This window comes from Scyliorhinus torazame, chromosome 6 (assembly GCF_047496885.1).
Source record: "Scyliorhinus torazame isolate Kashiwa2021f chromosome 6, sScyTor2.1, whole genome shotgun sequence".
NCBI lineage: Eukaryota > Metazoa > Chordata > Chondrichthyes > Carcharhiniformes > Scyliorhinidae > Scyliorhinus > Scyliorhinus torazame.
This window is the reverse complement of record NC_092712.1, coordinates 215,339,820-215,359,349: the sequence shown is the minus strand read 5'-3', so window position 1 is coordinate 215,359,349 and position 19,530 is coordinate 215,339,820. Positions and strand designations below refer to the sequence as shown.

General features: G+C 50.2%; 1 protein-coding gene across 3 annotated transcripts in view; it reads left to right on the top strand.

The window, feature by feature from the left end:
• The window catches only part of creb5b (cAMP responsive element binding protein 5b), a 645,202-nt gene that overhangs the window by 87,977 nt on the left and 537,695 nt on the right, over positions 1 to 19,530 (top strand). For all 3 annotated transcript variants that reach the window (XM_072509394.1, XM_072509393.1, XM_072509395.1), the window contains exon 3: positions 745 to 816. In XM_072509394.1, coding sequence (XP_072365495.1) covers positions 763 to 816 — 54 coding nt within the window. In that variant the 5' untranslated portion in view covers positions 745 to 762. The remainder of the gene's footprint in view (positions 1 to 744; positions 817 to 19,530) is intronic.

Genomic DNA, 19,530 nt, shown 5'->3' with positions numbered 1-19,530 from the left:
TGAGTGACTATGGAGGGTACATAGGAAGAATGGGGATGGCATGTAGGTGACATAGGTAAACTGAGAGGACATGGAGTCGGTCATGGTGGAAGTTGCAATGGATACTCTGAGGGGGCATGGAGTGACATGAGGCATGGGGGAATGAGGAGCATGGGGCAGCATGAGTGGTGTGAGAAAGCTTGGGGTGGCATGGGGCAGATGAGGAGTTGACAGGTGAGGTTCAGGAGGCCTTTGAATATTGTTGGGAGCTGAGCTGCTGTGTTGGAGAACCGAGGCGTGCTTTTTAATTGGCTGACCTTCTGACCCACGTTCGTCATACATTCCATCGCAACTCGCAAAGGTACCGCAAACCCGCATTGTGTGTGAAAGACAAAAATTCCAGGCAAAGTCAGGTTTCCCCGAGCCCACAGAAAAATACAGCTCAAAGCCTCTGAAAATAAACACTGTCCCTACAGGTGTGTGCAGACTGAGGGAGTCACAACTGCAAGCATTAAGCAGTGACCATTGTTATTTGCATTGAAATTATATATATTTTTTAATACTTTGTTGTCTTTCTTCAATACAATTCAAGTGGGTTTATTTAGGGATTAAATGAAAAATTGAATGTTTGTTTTAGAACTTTGAATCGTTATGATAATTGAGAGAATAATGTAACTGCATTTCTTGATTAATTATAGGCTAGCTTGTTCAAATGTTAAATGCAGATGTAATTCATTCCTTTGTTGTTGTGTATTTGGTTGTCAGATTCATTCAAAGACAGTTATGAATTTGGAGCAAGACCGGCCATTCATTTGTAATGCTCCAGGTTGTGCACAGGTGAGTATTATAGTCTGATAAGTATACTTGGAAACAATGTTTTATTATAATTAGCTAATAGTAGTACATTGTTTGGCATAATATAAAATTACAATATTTCTCTGTATTGCCTCATTTTCTAAGTCCAATCATAGAAATTTTAGCACTGAGACCCTTCAATTCACTTATCCCTGTTCTGGTATTTGCTCTTCAACTGAAGCTTTTTCCTCTAAACCTGTTTTCTAATCTTCCTCTCCTGCTCTCTTCTTATGTGAATCACAGAACATCTTTTGTAGCTATGTCTGTAATTCTTGCCTTTTCTCAGAGCCCCTGCCCCTGCTTTGCCACTGTAGCTTTGACAGAAGTGCAGTGGAAAGCCTATTTATGCACACAAATGAACGTCCCATGTACTACCAATGATGTATGGTGGCAAAGCAGAAGAAATTTGCTTCTGTGTTTGTTAAAGGCTCAGTTCACTCTCTCTTTGAGTAAATCTGAATCTTTCTCCTACATTCTTTCTTCACACTCATTTTCTTCCTCAAAGGGAAGAGCAGCCTATGGCCCTCTGGGACTGTGGCGACATTTACAAATCTTAAATCTACCATTGGCCTTGTTGTCTTCATTAGCATGTGTTAAACTTCTACTCTCACCTTAGATGGAGGTGCTCCAAATCTTAGATAACTCAAATTTTTTGTTTAATTTCTAGGGAAGTTGGTTGTTGGGGAGTGTTTCTTTTGTGAAGGGAGTGAACAGAGAACTGGAGTCTGGGGTGTGTTGGGACTATTGGGACTGTGGGAAGAGTGTCTCAGACATTTGCAGATATAGGTTGAAGTAGGGAGACAGCTGGAGAGTGAGAACATGTCTGCAGAGTGATGAAGCTGCAGTATTGGGCTTTGTTTCTTGTACCCATGTGAGGAATAATGCACTAATTGTCATGCACTCATCAAACACCGATCAGAATTTCATAACTCAATAGATAACTTGCTGACAAAACGTCTTTGTTGGCGTCGATCCGCATCACGAACCAGGCTGGTTTGTGATGCAAAGCGATGGCAACAGCGCGGCTTCAATTCCCGTACTGGCCGTGGTTATTCACGAAGGCCCCACCTTCTCAACCTTGCCCCTTGCCTGAAGTGTGGTGACCCTCAGGTTAAATCACCACCAATCAGCTCTCAAAGGGGAGAGCAGCCTGTGGCCCAATGAGACTGTGGTGACATTTCCAAACTTTAAATCTACTGTACGTTAAAAATGGTGAGGGGGGTCTCAGGATAACTAAGGGTAGTACTCCAATAGATGGCGTTGTGGATGTAGGATTAAAGGATAGAAGCTGCTTCATTGTGCCCTTGTTCCAGCAGGAGGCCAAAAACAGATCAAAGTTTCATTAATACGTGTAAATCAGGGTCGTGTTATGCCAGCAGAATGCTAATAAAATGTTATCTTGGAACTGAGAGGGGAAATTGCTGCAGTTTTCCCACTAGGCAGAAGCAGGTTTACAGCTCGTCGAACAGAAAAGAGACACTTCTGATGTCTAAAAATCGCCTTGGAGTCTGGAGCAGTTATAGTGCTCCTCCAGGCTCCCAGAAGGTGTCACTTCCCCTGTCCATGTATCTTTTCACTGCTCTTCTCTGATGACACCCTCCTGAGGCACCCTGCTTATTACAGAGCCTATCAAGCTTTCGCTTACTTCCTCCCCATTTCAATGCTTTTAAGTTGATGTAACCCCCAGGGTGATGTGGGGTGGAATGGGTGGAGTTTGGGAACAGGGGATGGGATTCTGAGAGGTATGAGGGGTGGGGTGTTGAGAGTTGTGAGGGGTGGGGGTGGTGCTGAGAGTTGTGAGGGGTGGGGGTGGTGTTGAGAGTTGTGGGGATGATGCGACCATCAATTCACACGAGACGATGAGTAGAAATGAACAGTGGTTTTAATCAGCTAGGTCTGTGCCTGCCTGCGACTGCTCTGTACTGAGTGCCGCCTACAGGCTGCAGATCTATATACCTCCCCCGAGGGGGGGCGGAGCCATAGGCGGAGCCCGCAAGGGCATCAACATAATACAATACAATGCAATGCAATACAATGGTGAATGGTAGTAGTAATATGTTCACCACATTCACCCCCTGTTAAAAATTGAAGTCCAGCGGGGGTGAAGTGGGCTCACTAATCGAGTCTGTCTGGCGCCTTGATCGTTCGCTGCGATCGCCTGAGCTCTGGCTTCGCTGCGGGCACGGGTGTTGAACTCGTCGCTGCGGGCACGGGTGTTGGGCTTGTTGACTCCGGGAGCGTGTCGTCTGGAGCTTCATCCCTGTAGGTTGGCGATAGGGGGAGGGGGGCTGTAGGCCATGTAGGGGCTGGGGCGGTGCTCGGTGTAGGGTGGGGTTAGGTGGTGGTCGCAGGGAAACCGGCGGGTGCCAGATCCCGGAGGGAGACTGTATCCTGTCGTCCGTCGTGGTGAGCCACGTAGGCATACTGGGGGTTGGCGTGAAGGAGCTGGACCCTCTTGATCAGGGGGTCAGACTTATGGCTCCTCACGTGCTTTCAGAGGAGGACAGGCCCCGGTGTTGTCAGCCAAGACGGAAGCGAGGCCCCGGAGGTGGATTTCCTGGGGAAGATAAATAGGCGGTCATGAGGGGTCTCGTTCGTGGCTGTGCAGAGGAGCGACCTAATTCAGTGGAGCGCGTTGGGGAGGACCTCCTGCCAGCGGGAAACTGGGAGACTTCTAGACCGTAGGGCCAGAAGAACGGACTTCCATACCGTCGCGTTCTCCCTCTCCACCTGTCCATTTCCCCGGGGGTTGTAGCTGGTAGTCCTGCTCGAGGCGATGCCCTTACCGAGCAGGTACTGATGCAGCTCGTCGCTCATAAATGAGGAGCCCCGGTCATTGTGGACGTAAGTGGGGAAATCGAACAGGGTGAAGATGTTATGCAGGGCCTTAATGACAATGGGCGCGGTCATGTCGGGGCATGGGATGGCAAAGGGGAAACAGGAGTACTCGTCAACGACGTTAAATAAACGTTGCGGTCAGTGGAGGGAGGGGCCCTTTGAAATCGACGCTGAGGTGCTCAAAGGGGCGGGATGCCTTCACCAGGTGGGCCTTGTCTGGCCGATAGAAGTGCGGCTTGCACTCCGCGCAGACTTGGCAGTCCCTGGTCATGACCCTGACCTCCTTGGTGGTGTAGGGCTGGTTGCGGGCCTTGATGAAATGGAGAAGCCGGGTGACAGAGGTCATTGTGGATGACCCGGAGTCGGTCATCTTGCGCGCTGGCGCATGTGCTGCGGGACAGGGCATCTAGGGGCTCATTGAGCTTCCCCGGACGATACACAATATCGTGATTATAGGTGGAGAGTTCGATCCTCCACCTCAAGATTTTATAATTCTTGATCTTGCCCCGCTGTGTGTTGTTGAACATAAAGGCTACCGACCGTTGATCGGTGATGAGGGTGTGCCAGGTAGTGCCTCCAATGCCGCACAACTTCCATAATGGCTTGAGCTTCCTTTTCGATCGAGGAGTGTCGAATCTCGGAGGCGTTGAGGGTACGGGGAAAAAAGGCCATGGGCCTGCCTGCCTGGTTAAGGGTAGTGGCCAGGGCGACATCTGATGCGTCGCTCTCCACCTGGAAGGGGATGGACTTGTTCACCACGTGCATCACGGCTTTGGTAATGTCTGTTTGATGCAGCTGAAGGCCTGGCGGGCCTCAGTCGTCAGTGGGAAGATGGTGGCTTTGATAAGTGGGCGGGCTTTGGCCGCATAGTTGGGGACCCACTGGGCATAATATGAAAAGAACCCAAGGCATCTTTTCAGGGCCTTGGGGCAGTGGGAGAGGGGTAGTTGCAGTAGGGGGCGCATACGGTCGGGGTCGGGCCCTAGGACTCCGTTTTCCATGACATAGCTGAGGATGGCTAGTCGGGTTGTGCCGAAAACTCATTTCTCCTTGTTGTAGGTGAGATTGAGGACTTGGGTGGTTTGGAGGAACTTCTGAAGGTTAGTGTCGTGGTCCTGCTGATCATGGCCACAGACGGTGACATTATCCAAGTACGGGAACCCCTACTGGTCCACCATTCGGTCCATCGTTCTTTGGAAGACCAAGACCCCGTTAGTGACGCCGAAGGGGACTCTGAGGAAATGGAAGAGGCGGCCGTCTGCCTCAAAGGCTGTGTAGTGGCGGTGTTCCGGGCGGATTGGAAGCTGGTGGTAAGCGGACTTCAGATCTACCGTGGAGAAAACCCGGTAGTGTGCAATCTGATTCACCATGTCCGCTAACCGGGGAAGGGGGTACGCATCGAGTTGCGTGTACCGATTTATGGTTTGGCTGTAGTTTATAACCATCTGGTTCTTTTCCCCGGTCCTGACGACCACCACTTGGGCTCTCCAGGGGCTATTACTGGCCTCGATGATCCCCTCCCTCAAGAGCCGCTGGACCTCTGACTTGATAAAAGTCCTGTCCTGGACGCTGTACCGCCTGCTCCTGGTGGCGACGGGTTTACAGTCGGCAGTGAGGTTCGCAAAGAGCGGGGGGGAGGGGCGACCTTAAGGGCCGCGAGGCTACATGCGGTGAGAGTGGTAGGGGCCCGCCGAACTTCAGGGTCAGGCTCCTCAGGTTGCACTGGAAGTCCAGTCCTAACAGGAGAGGAGCGCAGAGATGGGGAAGAACATAGAGTTTAAAATTGGCGTACTCTGCGCCCTGTATCACGAGGTTCGCGACACAGTACCCCCAGATCTGCACTGAATGTGATCGGGAAGCAAGGGAGATTGTTTGGAATGCGGGAGAAATCTGGAGAGAACAGCGCCTTACCGTGTCCGGATGTATGAAGCTCTCCGTGCTCCCAGAATCAAACAGACAGGGCGTTTCGTGCCCATTGACCCGGACGGTCATCATCGAGTTCTTGAGGTGTTTGGGCCGTGACTGGTCGAGGGTGACAGCGCCGAGCTGCGGGTAGCCGACGTGGTCGGAGGTAGCGGGGTGGTCCCAAGATGGCGGCCCCCATCGGTCGCACGTGTCGAGCCGGCGTTGAAGGTGGCGGCCAAGATGGCGGCCCCCATGAGTCGCACGTGTCGGGTAGGGTTAAAGATGGTGGCCCCCATGGATAACATGAGGCGGATTACGCGTCAGAAGGGGGCGGTACCGGCAGGCACACAGCCACGCTGCGGGGTCTGCGGGCCTGTGAGTCTGAGATTCGGCCTGCGATTTTGGAGCTTTGGGTCGGGCCAAGCAGACTTTGGCAAAATGTCCTTTCTTGCCGCAGTCGCTGCAGGTCGCGTTCCGAAGTTCTGAGTTGGGCAACGCTGTCTGAGGTGCTGGTTCTGACCGCAGAAATAGCAGGGCGGGCGGGCAGCTGCGCGGCACATGCATGGGACACCCTCGGGTCGGGTGACCACGAGGGAATCGAGTGGACGGAGGGGAAAGCATTTAGGCTCTGGAAAGCTACTTCTGAGGAGGTGGATAGTTTTACCGTCTCTTCTAGGTCGAGGGCGCCCTTTTCGAGCAGGCGCTGTCTGACATAGCTGGACCGGACTCCAGCCACATAGGTGTCCCGGATGGTGAGTTCCATGTGCTGCGAGGCCGTGACGTCCTTGTAATTGCAGTTTCGAGTGAGTATCCTCAGGTCGCGTAGGTATTCCTCCAGCGATTCCCCGGGGCGTTGATGACGAGTGGTGAGGAGATGCTGCGCGAACACTTCGTTCACCGGCCTCACGTAAGGTCTTTTCAGGATCGTGACCGTGTCTGCGTACGTGGTCGCTTCCTCGATTAGTACGGAGATTCTGTGGCTCACCCGGGCGTGGAGGAGACTCAGCTTCTGTGCCTCGGTGACGGCGGGCGAGGAGGAGGCGGCGAGGTAGGCTCAAAGCAACGGAGCCAGTGCGAAAAGATTCTTTTGGCTTCAGCTGCCTGTGGGTCGAGTTCCAGTCGATCAGGTTTGAGGGCGGCTTCCATAGCGATATCTTAGCTGATTAAATTGATGCGACCATCAATTCACACGGGACGATGAGTAGAAGTGAACAGTGGTTTTAATCAGCTAGATCTGTGCCTGCCTGCAACTGCTCTGTACTGAGTGCCGCCTACAGGCTGCAGATCTATATACCTCCCCCGAGGGGGGCGGAGCCATAGGCGGAGCCCACAAGGGCATCAACATAATACAATACAATGTAATGCAACACAATGGTGAATGGTAGCAGTAATATGTTCACCACAGGGTTGGGGATGATGAGAGTTGTGAGGGGTGGGGGTGGTGCTGAGAGTTGTAGGGGGTGGGGGTGGTGCTGAGTGTTGTGAGGGGTGGTGAGAGTTGTGAGGGTGGGGGTGGTGCTGAGAGTTGTGGGGGTGGGGGTGGTGCTCAGAGCTGTGAGGGGTGGGGGTGGTGAGGGTTCTTGGGGGTTGAGAGTTGTGAGGGGTGAGGATGGTGCTAAGCATTGTGAGGGGTGGTGCTGAGAGTTGTGGGGGTGGTGAGGGGTGGGGGTGGTGAGAAATGTGAGGGGTGAGGATAGTGCTGAGAGGTGTGAGGGGTGGGGGTGGTGCTGAGAGTTGTGGGGGGTGGGGGTGGTGCTGACAGTTGTGGGGGTGGTGCTGAGAGTTGTGGGGGTGAGAGTTGTGGGGGGTGGGGGTGGTGAGGGTTCTGAGGTGTGGGGGTGGTGTCAGCAGTCTAACTACAGTCGCACTGATACTTACAGCAAAGATGCTCAAACAATCATGATTTTCCCACCATACACAAGGGTTGGTATAAAGCAATAGTGTTAAGATCATTTCTGCTCTAGTGGCACAGCAAGTTTTGGATATTAATTAAAACATTGAGTTGATATATTTGACAAAGGACTGTACCTCACAGCATGCATGCTGTCTTGCTCCATGTCCAAGTGCACAGTAAATTGATTGTCCCAAAGAACAGAAAGCTAAAATTCAGGCTACAATGTATACTAGAGGTACCTGTGACAGAAACACTGCCACCTCCTTGCCTCCTCAACATTGCCACTTGCTGCTTTCTTCCCCAATCCTGCTGCTCGAAGCATCCCTCCCGAGAGCAGCATAGTGAATACCATTGGATCAAACTCCAGGGAGCAAAATGGGTGCTGTCTCCAGTAGATCTCGCAATAACCAGCCTAACTCTTGCTGTAGAACACTCTGTGGACTTGTAATTCTATCAGTGGCTGATTGCAAGAATTCCATTAGTCCGCGCCATGTCTGCCAGGTTTAGATCTTGTGACCCCAAATTTTTATCCACAGCCCCACTGGGGGTCCCCAACCACAGTTGGGAACCCCTGATCTGGAAGCTGTTCATGGCGAAAAATACATGTTTAGCATTTGAATAAGGTCTAGGAGTTAAGTAGCTTGAGCCTGAAATTTAGGTTGGTGAATAAGTTTCCACTTGATATACTGTCCTCCTCATCCATCCAAAATCTCCTCCAGTTTTACTATCTCGCTCTGTGTGCCCTGGTCCATTTTTCTTCTGCCCTGGATCCTTGTTCAAATGAACATGACACAATGGTTCTTACTCACCATGTACAGTGTGGAAATGTGCTTATGTTGTCAGTCTGAAATAGCTATTTATTTATTCCCAGTTCTCTGCCATTTCTGATCCAAAATTTTATTTTTCAAATATTTATTTACGCTTTTAAAAGCTATTTCACTTTGTTCCTAGTAGGGCAATCCATGTCACAACAACTCTGCACGGAAAAACTATTCTTCCACCCTCTGATTTTACTCTTTTGATGATGTTGTAAAATTTTGGCCATTTACTAATTTCTGACTTACCAACCTATGATATAGTTTTCTCTGTGATTAACTGCATTATTCCTAACTGCTTAATTTGAATTCTCAGCTGCTCCACCTGTGCTCCACTTTGCAAATGCTGAAGAGGTTTGCAATGGCTGAGTGACTTTCGGTACATCTGGGGCATCTGGCTCCCAAAAATGCTTTATATTCTGGTGCAGGTTACTGGTTCTGGGGAAGGGAGTGGGGTGGGGAGGAGGTGGGTGTGGTGCTAGGTGCCTCCAAAGAATTAACATTGTAGTGCCCTGTGGTGGTATGTATTAGGGGTAATACGGTACACCACGTGCCGACAGGCTATTGGTGGAGGGATGCCGGGTCCTGATAGGATCTGCCGCCTACTGGACTCCACCCAGAAATGCCGGTATAAGAACCAGGCATTTCCCTCCATTTCCCTCAGCAGCTGCATTCTGTAACCACGCTGCTGGGGATAAAGTTCTGCTTAATAAAGCCTTTAATTGACATTACCTCAACCTGCCTTGCGTCATATTGACGGTACTACAATTTATTAAGCAGACTTAAATAGAAGATAAATGACGTAGGAATATGGAGCTCCGCATCACCCCGGAGTGCCTGCGCATCGCACCCCAAGCAGCTAACTCGGCCTCTATCTTCAAGCACTGGCTGGCATGCTTTGAGGGCTACCTCCGAACGGCCCCCGGCAAACCGACAGACGAACAAAAAATGCAGGTCCTCTATTCCAGGGTGAGTCCCGATGTCTACTCCCTTATCGAGGACGAGGACGGTTTCATTGGTGCCATCGCCGCGCTGAAGGATATCTACATCCGGCCCGCCAACCAGGTTTTTGCTCACTACCAGCTCGCCACACAACGGCAATTTCCAGGGGAATCGCTGGGCGGGTTTTATAACGCCATGCAGATCCTGGGTCGAAACTGCAACTGCTCGGCGGTAACAGCGAATGAACACACAGAGCTCCTGGTCCGCGATGCGTATGTGACAGGTTTGGCTCCTTCCCAGATCCGCCAGAGGCTTCTGGAGAAAGAATCTCTGGGTCTCTCAGAAGCTCGGGCCCTGGCGGCATCCCTTGATGTGGCCTCGCGTAACGCCCGCGCCTACGCCCCCGACCGCACTGCAGCCCCTTGGGCTTCGTGGACCCCCGCTGCGACTAATGCTCCGGCACCCCCCCCCCCACCCCCGCAAACCTCAGCGGCCAAAACATCAGACCAACCGGAGGGGCCCCGCTGCTATTTTTGCGGCCAGCCGAAACACCCTCGGCAGCGCTGCCCGGCCCGCGCGGCTACCTGCAAAAGCTGCGGAAAGAAGGGCCACTACGCCATGGTGTGCAAGTCCCGCGGCGTCGCAGCTATCTCCGGGGAAGAAACGGGACCACAGACCCAGCCCCCCCAGCCCACGTGCGACCAACGGACGCCACCATTTTGGACCCCGGTCGCCACGAGGGAGAGATGGGCGCCGCCATTTTGTCCACCTCCCACCGCGTGCGATCCGTGGACGCCGCCATCTTGGCTGTCAGGAAAGGACCCCGAAACAGACGGCCCTATACTGCCTGACTACGATGACCAACTTCGTCAACCACGTTTGGCTTCGATGACCCTCGACCAGTCGCGACCTCGGACGTTCCAGACTGCAACCACTACAGTCCTGGTGAATGGCTACGAGACGCCGTGTCTTATCGACTCTGGGAGCACGGAAAGTTTCATCCATCCGGACACGGTAAGGCGCTGTTCCCTCGTAATTCGGGCAAGCACCCAGAAAATGTTCCTGGCGGCGGGATCCCACTCCGTTCAGATCAAAGGGTTCTGCATCGCTAACCTAACGGTGCAGGGGAGGGAGTTACAAAATTACCGGCTGTATGTCCTCCCCCATCTCTGTGCGCCCACTCTCCTCGGGTTGGATTTCCAATGCAACCTCCAGAGTTTAACTTTTAAATTTGGCGGCCCTATACCCCCACTGACTGTCTGTGGCCTCGCGACCCTCAAGGTTGAACCGCCTTCCTTGTTTGCGAACCTCACCCCGGATTGCAAACCCGTCGCCACTAGGAGCAGACGGTACAGCGCCCAGGACCGAGCATTCATCCGGTCCGAAGCTGAAGGAAGGCATCATCCCGGCTAGCAACAGTCCCTGGAGAGCCCAGGTGGTAGTCGTTAAGACCGGGGAGAAACAGAGGATGGTCATCGACTATATTCAGACCATCAATAGGTACACTCAGCTAGATGCGTACCCTCTCCCCCGCATATCCGACATGGTCAATCGGATTACACAGTACAAGGTTTTTTCCACCATGGACCTCAAATCCGCCTACCACCAGCTCCCCATCCGCCCCGGTGACCGCAACTATACTGCTTTCGAAGCAGACGGGCGGCTATACCACTTTTTAAGGGTTCCATTCGGCGTCACGAACGGAGTCTCGGTCTTCCAACGAGAGATGGACCGAATGGTTGACCAGCACGGTTTGCGGGCCACGTTCCCGTATCTCGACAACGTCACCATCTGTGGCCACTACCAGCAGGACCACGACGCCAACCTCCAAAAATTCCTCCAGACCGCTAACGCCCTGAACCTCACTTACAACAAGGAAAAATGCGTGTTCCGCACCGACCGTCTAGCCATCCTGGGCTATGTAGTGCGTAATGGAGTGATCGGCCCCGACCCTGAATGCATGCGCCCCCTCATGGAGTTCCCTCTCCCCCACTGTGCCAAAGTCCTGAAACGCTGCCTGGGCTTCTTTTCTTATTACGCCCAATGGGTTCCACAATACGCCGACAAGGCCCGTGCACTAATCCAGTCCACTAATTTTCCCCTGTCGACAGAGGCATGCCAGGCCTTTAGCCGCATCAAAGCCGATATCGAAAAGGCCACGATGCGCGCCATCGACGAGTCCCTCCCCTTCCAGGTTGAGAGCGACGCATCAGATGTAGCTCTGGCGGCCACCCTCAACCAAGCAGGCAGACCCGTGGCATTCTTCTCCCGAACCCTCCGTGCTTCATAAATCCGCCACTCCTCAGTGGAAAAGGAGGCACAAGCAATAGTGGAAGCTGTGCGACACTGGAGGCATTACCTGGCTGGTAGGAGATTCACTCTCCTCACTGACCAACGGTCGGTTGCCTTCATGTTCGATAATGCACAGCGGGGCAAGATCAAGAACGACAAGATCTTGCGGTGGAGGATTGAACTCTCCACCGTCAATTATGAGATCTTGTACCGTCCCGGAAAGCTGAACGAGCCATCTGATGCCCTGTCTCGCGGCACATGTGCCAACGTACAAGTGGACCGTCTACAAGCCCTCCACGAGGACCCCTGCCACCCGGGGGTCACTCGTTTCTACCACTTCCTCAAGGCCCGCAACCTCCCTTACTCCGTCGAGGACGTCCGAACAGTCACCAGGAACTGCCAGATCTGCGCTGAGTGCAAACCGCACTTTTTCAGGCCAGATGGAGCGCACCTGATTAAGGCCTCTCGACCCTTTGAACTCCTCAGTTTGGATTTCAAAGGCCCCCTCCCCTCCATCGATGGCAACGCGTACTTCCTGAACGTCATTGACGAATACTCCCGTTTCCCTTTCGCCATCCACTGCCCCGACATGACAGCGTCCATAGTCATTAAGGCCCTCGGTACCATTTTTACACTGTTCGGTTTCCCCGACTATATCCATAGCGACAGGGGGTCTTCCTTTATGAGTGACGAACTGCGTCAATTCCTGCTCAGCAAGGGCATAGCCTTGAGCAGGATGACCAGTTACAACCCCCGGGGGAACGGGCAGGAAGAAAGGGAGAATGGAATGGTCTGGAAGGCCGTCCTGCCGGCCCTCCGGTCTAGGAGTCTCCCAATTTCCCGCTGGCAGGAAGTCCTCCCGGATGCCCTTCACTCTATCCGGTCCCTGCTGTGCACCACCACGAATCAAACGCCTCACGAGCGCCTCCTCCTCTTTCCTAGGAAGTCCTCCTCTGGAACGCCACTTCCGACCTGGCTAGCAGCTCTGGGACCCATTCTGCTCCGGAAACATGTGCGGGCGCACAAGTCAGATCCGTTGGTGGAACAGGTGCATCTCCTTCACGCGAACCCGCAATACGCCTATGTGGAGTACCCCGATGGCCGACAGGACACGGTCTCCCTGCGAGACCTGGCACCCGCCGGAGCTACCCACCCCCCCCACGCCAATCACCACCTCCTCACTCCCGCCGGTTCATCCCGCAGCCACCCCCTTCCCGGGGGGGTTCGGTTCTCCTCCCTGACCCGCCCAGGAGTAAGGACACAGGGGTCAGCGCTACGCTCCCAGAGTCGAGGGAACTCGAGCCAGCGCCATCACCACCACGCCCGAGAGGATCAGAAAGGACGACCAGGGCACCCATCCGGCTCATCGAATCACTTTAATTCTCAACGTTTTCAGTTATTGTGTCTTGTTATAGTTATGGCATCATGCCGACCCTGTTTGGCCCGTTGGCCCAGTTAAAGCGACAATTTTGTTTCTTGTTCAAAGTTACGGCACAGTACCGACTCTGTAAACCCCTACCACCATGCAAACCACCATCCCGCCGGGTTCTTTTTCAACAAGGGGTGAATGTGGTGTTATGTATTAGGGGTAATACGGTACACCACGTGCCGACAGGCTATTGGTGGAGGGATGCTGGGTCCTGATAGGATCTGCTGCCTACTGGACTCCACCCAGAAATGCCGGTATAAGAACCAGGCATTTCCCTCCATTTCCCTCAGCAGCTGCATTCTGTAACCAAACTGCTGGGGATCAAGTTCTGCTTAATAAAGCCATTAATTGACGTTACCTCAACCTGCCTTGCGTCATATTGACGGTACAACATGCCCAAACTTTTCCTTCGGGATCCAGGCCATGATCCCTGGACGAATTCTCAGTTGGGATTTGCGTAAATTAATCAGTCGCCTGGTATATCTTGTTTCACCCAGCTTACAAGTGCCTCCTGTCCTTGCCTGCCATTAGGAGTCCCTACACCTGCTTCCTCTCATGCTGTTGGTCCCGTAAGGGATGGGTGTAAGCTTTTCCCCTGTCAGGCCTGTGGAATCACTAATGTCAAATCAGGACCTGGAGTTAAGGTGGGAGGACACTGAAAGAGCTGCACATTTTGAGTCCATTATGTTTTTCTGTAACATTGATTCTTTTTTTAATCAGTTTGTTATATGATTACATTTATTTTAAGGGTGATTGAAAAAGTAGGATAGTGGCAGTGTTTTGGAGAATATTTTGATACAGAGGAAATTGAAATTAGGGAGAGAGGTTTTGCATAATGAGATTGTTACTAGAAGTAGAAGATATCGGTGATGTAACTAGATGTAGCACAAGACAACATAGGCAAGGTAAGGGCTGCACATCAGTAATACATTGAATGAAGCATATTTGCCACTTATTTGCCAGTCTTGACCTCACAATGTTAAAGTGTTGAACTAGATTATCATCAATGACCAGAGGAACCATTCACCCTTTAACCCCCAACCTTCAACTGTAAGTGTTCCTTCACTCAGAAGTAGCTTTGCATGACACTGTGGTTAGAAATGCAGGATGATTGAAACTTTTGCAGCCAGTGGCAGTGCATTGTCTACTTGGCTTCCAGGTCAGGTAGCAACATACAGATCAACTCACTTCTGGTTTCCCTTGTGAAGTGGAGTCTCCACAAGCACTACTCATGAGTCAACTGGAGGTAGCCGAGTCTCGGTCAGTGTGTTGTGTTGGGTTAATAACGGCAGGTGGTATAATGTGCTTCTTGTAATGCCTGATCTGAGGCTGTCCCTTTTAAATACACCCACCGGATACCATTTTGGTGAAGCTGTTAGCGGGCAGAGTCCACTGGAAGTAATTAAAATAGGCAGATTGTGACATAAATGGCATGACACTGATCTGACACCAGCCCTATCGTTTTTAAGCTAACCATATCTTGTAGCCTCACATAGTTGAACATGCGTTCAGCAGTGGGATGGAATCCCCACCAGCGCTATATAAAGGGATAATCAACTGCTTACAAATTAGTTACTAGTTGTTAGATTTTTGCTGGCTGTTGTTGTAATTGTATATATGTTTGGTGGGGGTTTCTGGTGTTCTTTGAAGTTGTTAAAGTCCATAGGCAGTGGTGTGCAATGTGCTGAAGGACATTTTCCTGACTTCAAGGATTCTGCACAAACCGCTTGCTCCCAGACATGGATGCAGTAGTATTCATTCCCTGGTGGACCAAGCGTGATGAGAAGAATGATTAGAGGTAACGCAGAGTCAGAAGAGGAGGCGAAGGTGGAGAAGGGTTCTAAACAGGTGACCATCCATATCAGCTCAAATCTCCAACCTGAATCTTGGCAAAGAACAATGTGCAGACAACTGTGCTTTGGTAAGAATGTTTTTTAAATTCAGCCATAGGATGTGGACGTTTTTGGCTAGGCCAGCATTTGTTGCCCATCCCTATTTGTCTTTGGGAATGTGGTGATGAGCTGCCATCTTGAACCGCTGCAGTCTATGTGGTGTAGGTACACCCACGGTTCTGTTAGGGAAGCAGTTCCAGGGCTTTGACTCAGCAAGAGTGAATGAACGACGATACATTTCTAGGTCAGGATGGTGAGTGGCTTGGAGGGGAATTTGAAGACGGTGGTTTTCCCATGTGTCTACAGCCATTGTCCTTCCAGATGATGACAGTTGTGGGTTTGGAATGTACTGTCAGAGGATCCTTGGTGAGTTCCTGCAGTGCATCTTGTAGATGGTACACGCTGCTGCTACTGTGCATCGGTGATGGGGGGAAGTGAATGTTTGTGGCTGGTGTGCCAATCAAGCGGGCTGCTTTGTCCTGGATGGTGTCAAGCTTCTTGAGTGTTGTTGGAGCTGTGCTCACTGATATCTGCCATTGCTCCAGCCATAACTGGAACCTCAGAGGATGGTGGGGACAGCATTGCCAGTGACTGTGAAGCTGACAGTGCCCATGTGTCAGGCTCCTTCCAATTTGTCATCCCCTGAGGCTGTGTATCCAAAGACAGCTGAAGATGTTTCATTCTCTCTTGCCAGAAGCAGGTGGAGTGAGCACATGTCTTTGCAAGGTCACAGGATGCCATTGACTACATGGACTTCGTTCTATGGGTGTCACATGTCAACTCTCATATATCAGATACAAAGTGTTCCCACTCCCTCAACCTCCAGATGATATGTGATCCTGTGCAGGGGATCGTGCAGGTCACTAGCAGTCGTGGTGGCAATATTCATGATATTTTCATTCTGTGGCTGTTTACTGTGTCATCTGCATTTGAGCTATCTCAACAGACCAAAGGTTCTGGGTAACTAGGGCTATTTGCTGACGAAATGGTTCATTACTCCAGTGTGAAACCCATGCATGGGGGAGCAACAAATGTACAATAAAAGCTGCCAAAAAATGTGACAGAGTGGACCATAACAAAAAAAAGTGGGATGAACTGTATACTGAGGGTGAACTCTCCACCTCTGCCTGGCCGACTCATTGCATTTTAATTTTTTGGGTGACAGCCCATTAGCTAGTATGAGGTGGGACTTCTGCCTGTCTCCAGGAGGAGACCATTTGGAGGCCAGTATCTTCACATCATACCAGGATTGGTGGTCACTGCCAGTATTGCAGAATGTCTTGGAGGAAGAGGAACCATGGATGTCCCCAAACCCAGTAAGAAGTCTTACAACACCAGGTTAAAGTCCAACAGGTTTGTTTCGATGTCACTAGCTTTCGGAGTGCTGCTCCTTCCTCAGGTGAAGGACCTTCCTCACCTGAGGAAGGAGCAGCACTCCGAAAGCTAGTGACATCGAAACAAACCTGTTGGACTTTAACCTGGTGTTGTAAGACTTCTTACTGTGCTCACCCCAGTCCAACGCCGGCATCTCCACATCATGGTCCCCAAACCCAGGTAAGGATCGCAATGTGGCTGTGTGGGAAGGCCCTGGTGAGGGAGTAGAAGGGCATGTTGCACAGCGCTGTAATTTACAGGCCCCCCTCCTGTTTTCCTGCCTGTGGGTGGCCCATAAAATTCAGTCTGGCGTTTTCACTCGGAGGTGCCCTGCAATACTCAGCATAGTGGGTATCAAGGTTCTTCGTGGCTTACTGACCTGCTGCATAACCTTGCCACCAGCTATATGATGATATACCTATGAGTAAGAGGAGATAGAGGCAACCAAGACTGCTCCTTTATGACTGGGCCCCGAGCACTCTACTCGTTATTGTTTGCCAACCTGAAAATGAATCACTTATCCAGACTCTCCGATTCCTGATGCTTATCCAGTCCTCTATCCATGCTAATATATCATCCCCAACATTGTGAGCTCATATTTTGTGCTGTAACCTTTTATATGGCACCTTATTGGACGCCTGTTGGATATATCACCACACTACATCTGCTGGTTCCTCTTTTACACCCTCAAAGAGCTTCAATTAATTTGTCAAACATGATTTTCCTTTCATAAAACTCTGCCTGATTGTGTTCAGATTTTATAAATGTTGTGCTACTATTTCCTAAATAATGGATTCTAGCATTTTCCCAATGGCAGATATGATGTTAGCTGGTTTATAGTTTCCTGCTTTCTGTAACCCTTCTTTCTGAAATAGAGGCGTTACATTTGTGGATTTCCAATCTGCTGGGGCCTTTCCAGAATATTGGGAATTTTGGAAGATTACAACCAGTGCATTCACTATCTCTGCAGCCACTTCTTTGAAAACCCCATGATGCAGGTCATCAGGTCCATGGTTCTTATCAGCCTTTATAGAACATAGAACATAGAACAATACAGCGCACCGAAACAAAAGCCATCTAACCTACACTATGCCATTATCATCCATATGTTTATCCAATAAACTTTTAAATGCCCTCAATGTTGGCGAGTTCACTACTGTAGCAGGTAGGGCATTCCACGGCCTCACTACTCTTTGCGTAAAGAACCTACCTCTGACCTCTGTCCTATATCTATTACCCCTCAGTTTAAAGTTATGTCCCCTCGTGCCAGCCATATCCATCCGCGGGAGAAGGCTCTCACTGTCCACCCTATCCAACCCCCTGATCATTTTGTATGCCTCTATTAAGTCTCCTCTTAACCTTCTTCTCTCCAACGAAAACAACCTCAAGTCCATCAGCCTTTCCTCATAAGATTTTCCCTCCATACCAGGCAACATCCTGGTAAATCTCCTCTGCACCCGCTCCAAAGCCTCCACGTCCTTCCTATAATGCGGTGACCAGAACTGTACTTTGACCTCAGTAGTATTCCTGGTACATTTTTCTTGTGATCAACGATGTTTTAAGTTCATCTTTTCTTTTTATCTGTGCTTTCCCACTATTTTTGGGATGATTTTTGTGTCTTATACTGTGAAGCTACAAAGCATGTGTTCAATCTCTCTGTCATTTCCTAATTTCCCATTGTTAATTCCCCAGGCTGATCCTCTAACACTTACTATAGCTACTCTCTTCCTTTTTAAAGAAGTTGTTATGCTCCATTTTTATATTTCTTGGTAGTTTTCCCTCATATTCCAATTTCTCTCTCTTTATTTTTTAAAGTCATCCGTTGCTAGTCTCTAAAATTGTCCCAATCTTCTGACCTGCCACTAATCTTGCAGCATTGTCAATTCTCTGTCAATTTGATGCCATCCTTAACTTCCTTAGCTCACTATGCATGGGGTTTCCTTCTCATAGAGCCTTTCTTTCTCAGCAGAATATATCTTTGGTGAGAGTCAGGAAACATTTCCTTAAATTTCTGCCACTGCTTCTCTACCATCTTATCTTTTAACTTATTTTCCCATTCCACTTTAGGGTCTTCGTACCCGTACAATTCTGTCAATGGAGTTGGCCGTAACTTCCATGCTCAAGTATACAATCTAAATGCTGCGCAAAGCCCTATGCAAAGTTAGTGACGTGTATCTTCATGCTGCTTGACATGGCAAGTGCGTTTTCTGGCAGGCCTGCCAATGCACCAAGCATTTCATTATATATAGCCACCAGCTGTTTTCTGTTGGCTGCCCCATCAAAATGCTCACATGAGAGTTCTGCGTCAAAACTCATGTGCTGCCTCACCTCCTTTCCTGGTTGCAGGCCATTCATTCCCAATGCCTCTGCACATGGAGATCCTGCGTCAGTGTTATCCTCTATGTTATACACAGTGTCAGTATCTGCGAGTGTGAAATCAAGTGATATTGTTGGCTCCTCGTGTTGATCTTCTTGCTCTTCCACTTGTTGCTCATCCATCACTGCTTGATCAAGTGGCTGTTCTTGGGTTTTTGAAAGGGGAAAGGCTAAAGGATAGGGTTGTGATGCTGGGAGTTTTAGAAAGTAAGAGTTACATGCTTACACGATCTATAGCTTGTAAATTAGAAGATGTACTAAGATATGGGAGAAGTGGGATTAGGTTCGAGGATACCGCCATGTTCTATGGTTTCAGGCCCATTGTTGGACATGACCTCCGCAATGGGTACTCTAATGTATGGGGTAAGGACACACTGCTGCACCTGTCCCCCTTTGGTTAGGTTCTGCTGCTTCCAGTTAAGAGCCACCTTTCCCCGTAAGAGAGAGGAAATTATGTCCGTGAATATGGTGGCTGTCGTGATTCAATAGCAGGCAATGTGTGCAAGCTGTAAGATACAAGTGTGAGGCTTGAAGCGGTGCTAACTTTGTGAGAGTAAGATGAAGCTATGAATGTTAGGTGTGACTCATGATTGATCGAGATTGTTGACAGGTGAGTGTTGGGTGTTGTGGATTGAGAAGTGTGTAGGGGTAATGGTGTAGTTGGTGGGATATGGCATTTGAAGATACATTCACTCATCTGAAGTCATTGAACTTTTGCAGCATCACATCCTAGTCCACATTTCCTGCCAAGGCTACCTGGTCCCATTGCCTTCACAAAGGTTTTTTTCAGAAAAGCATGCAGTGCAACATGAGAGAACATCATGAGAGAGATACTCCCTCTTGCCTCTGTGACATAATTCATTGTTCTTCATTCTCACATTCACGGCCACAAACATTTCCAGCATCTGTCTGAACCAGAATGGATCCATTTTTTAAAGG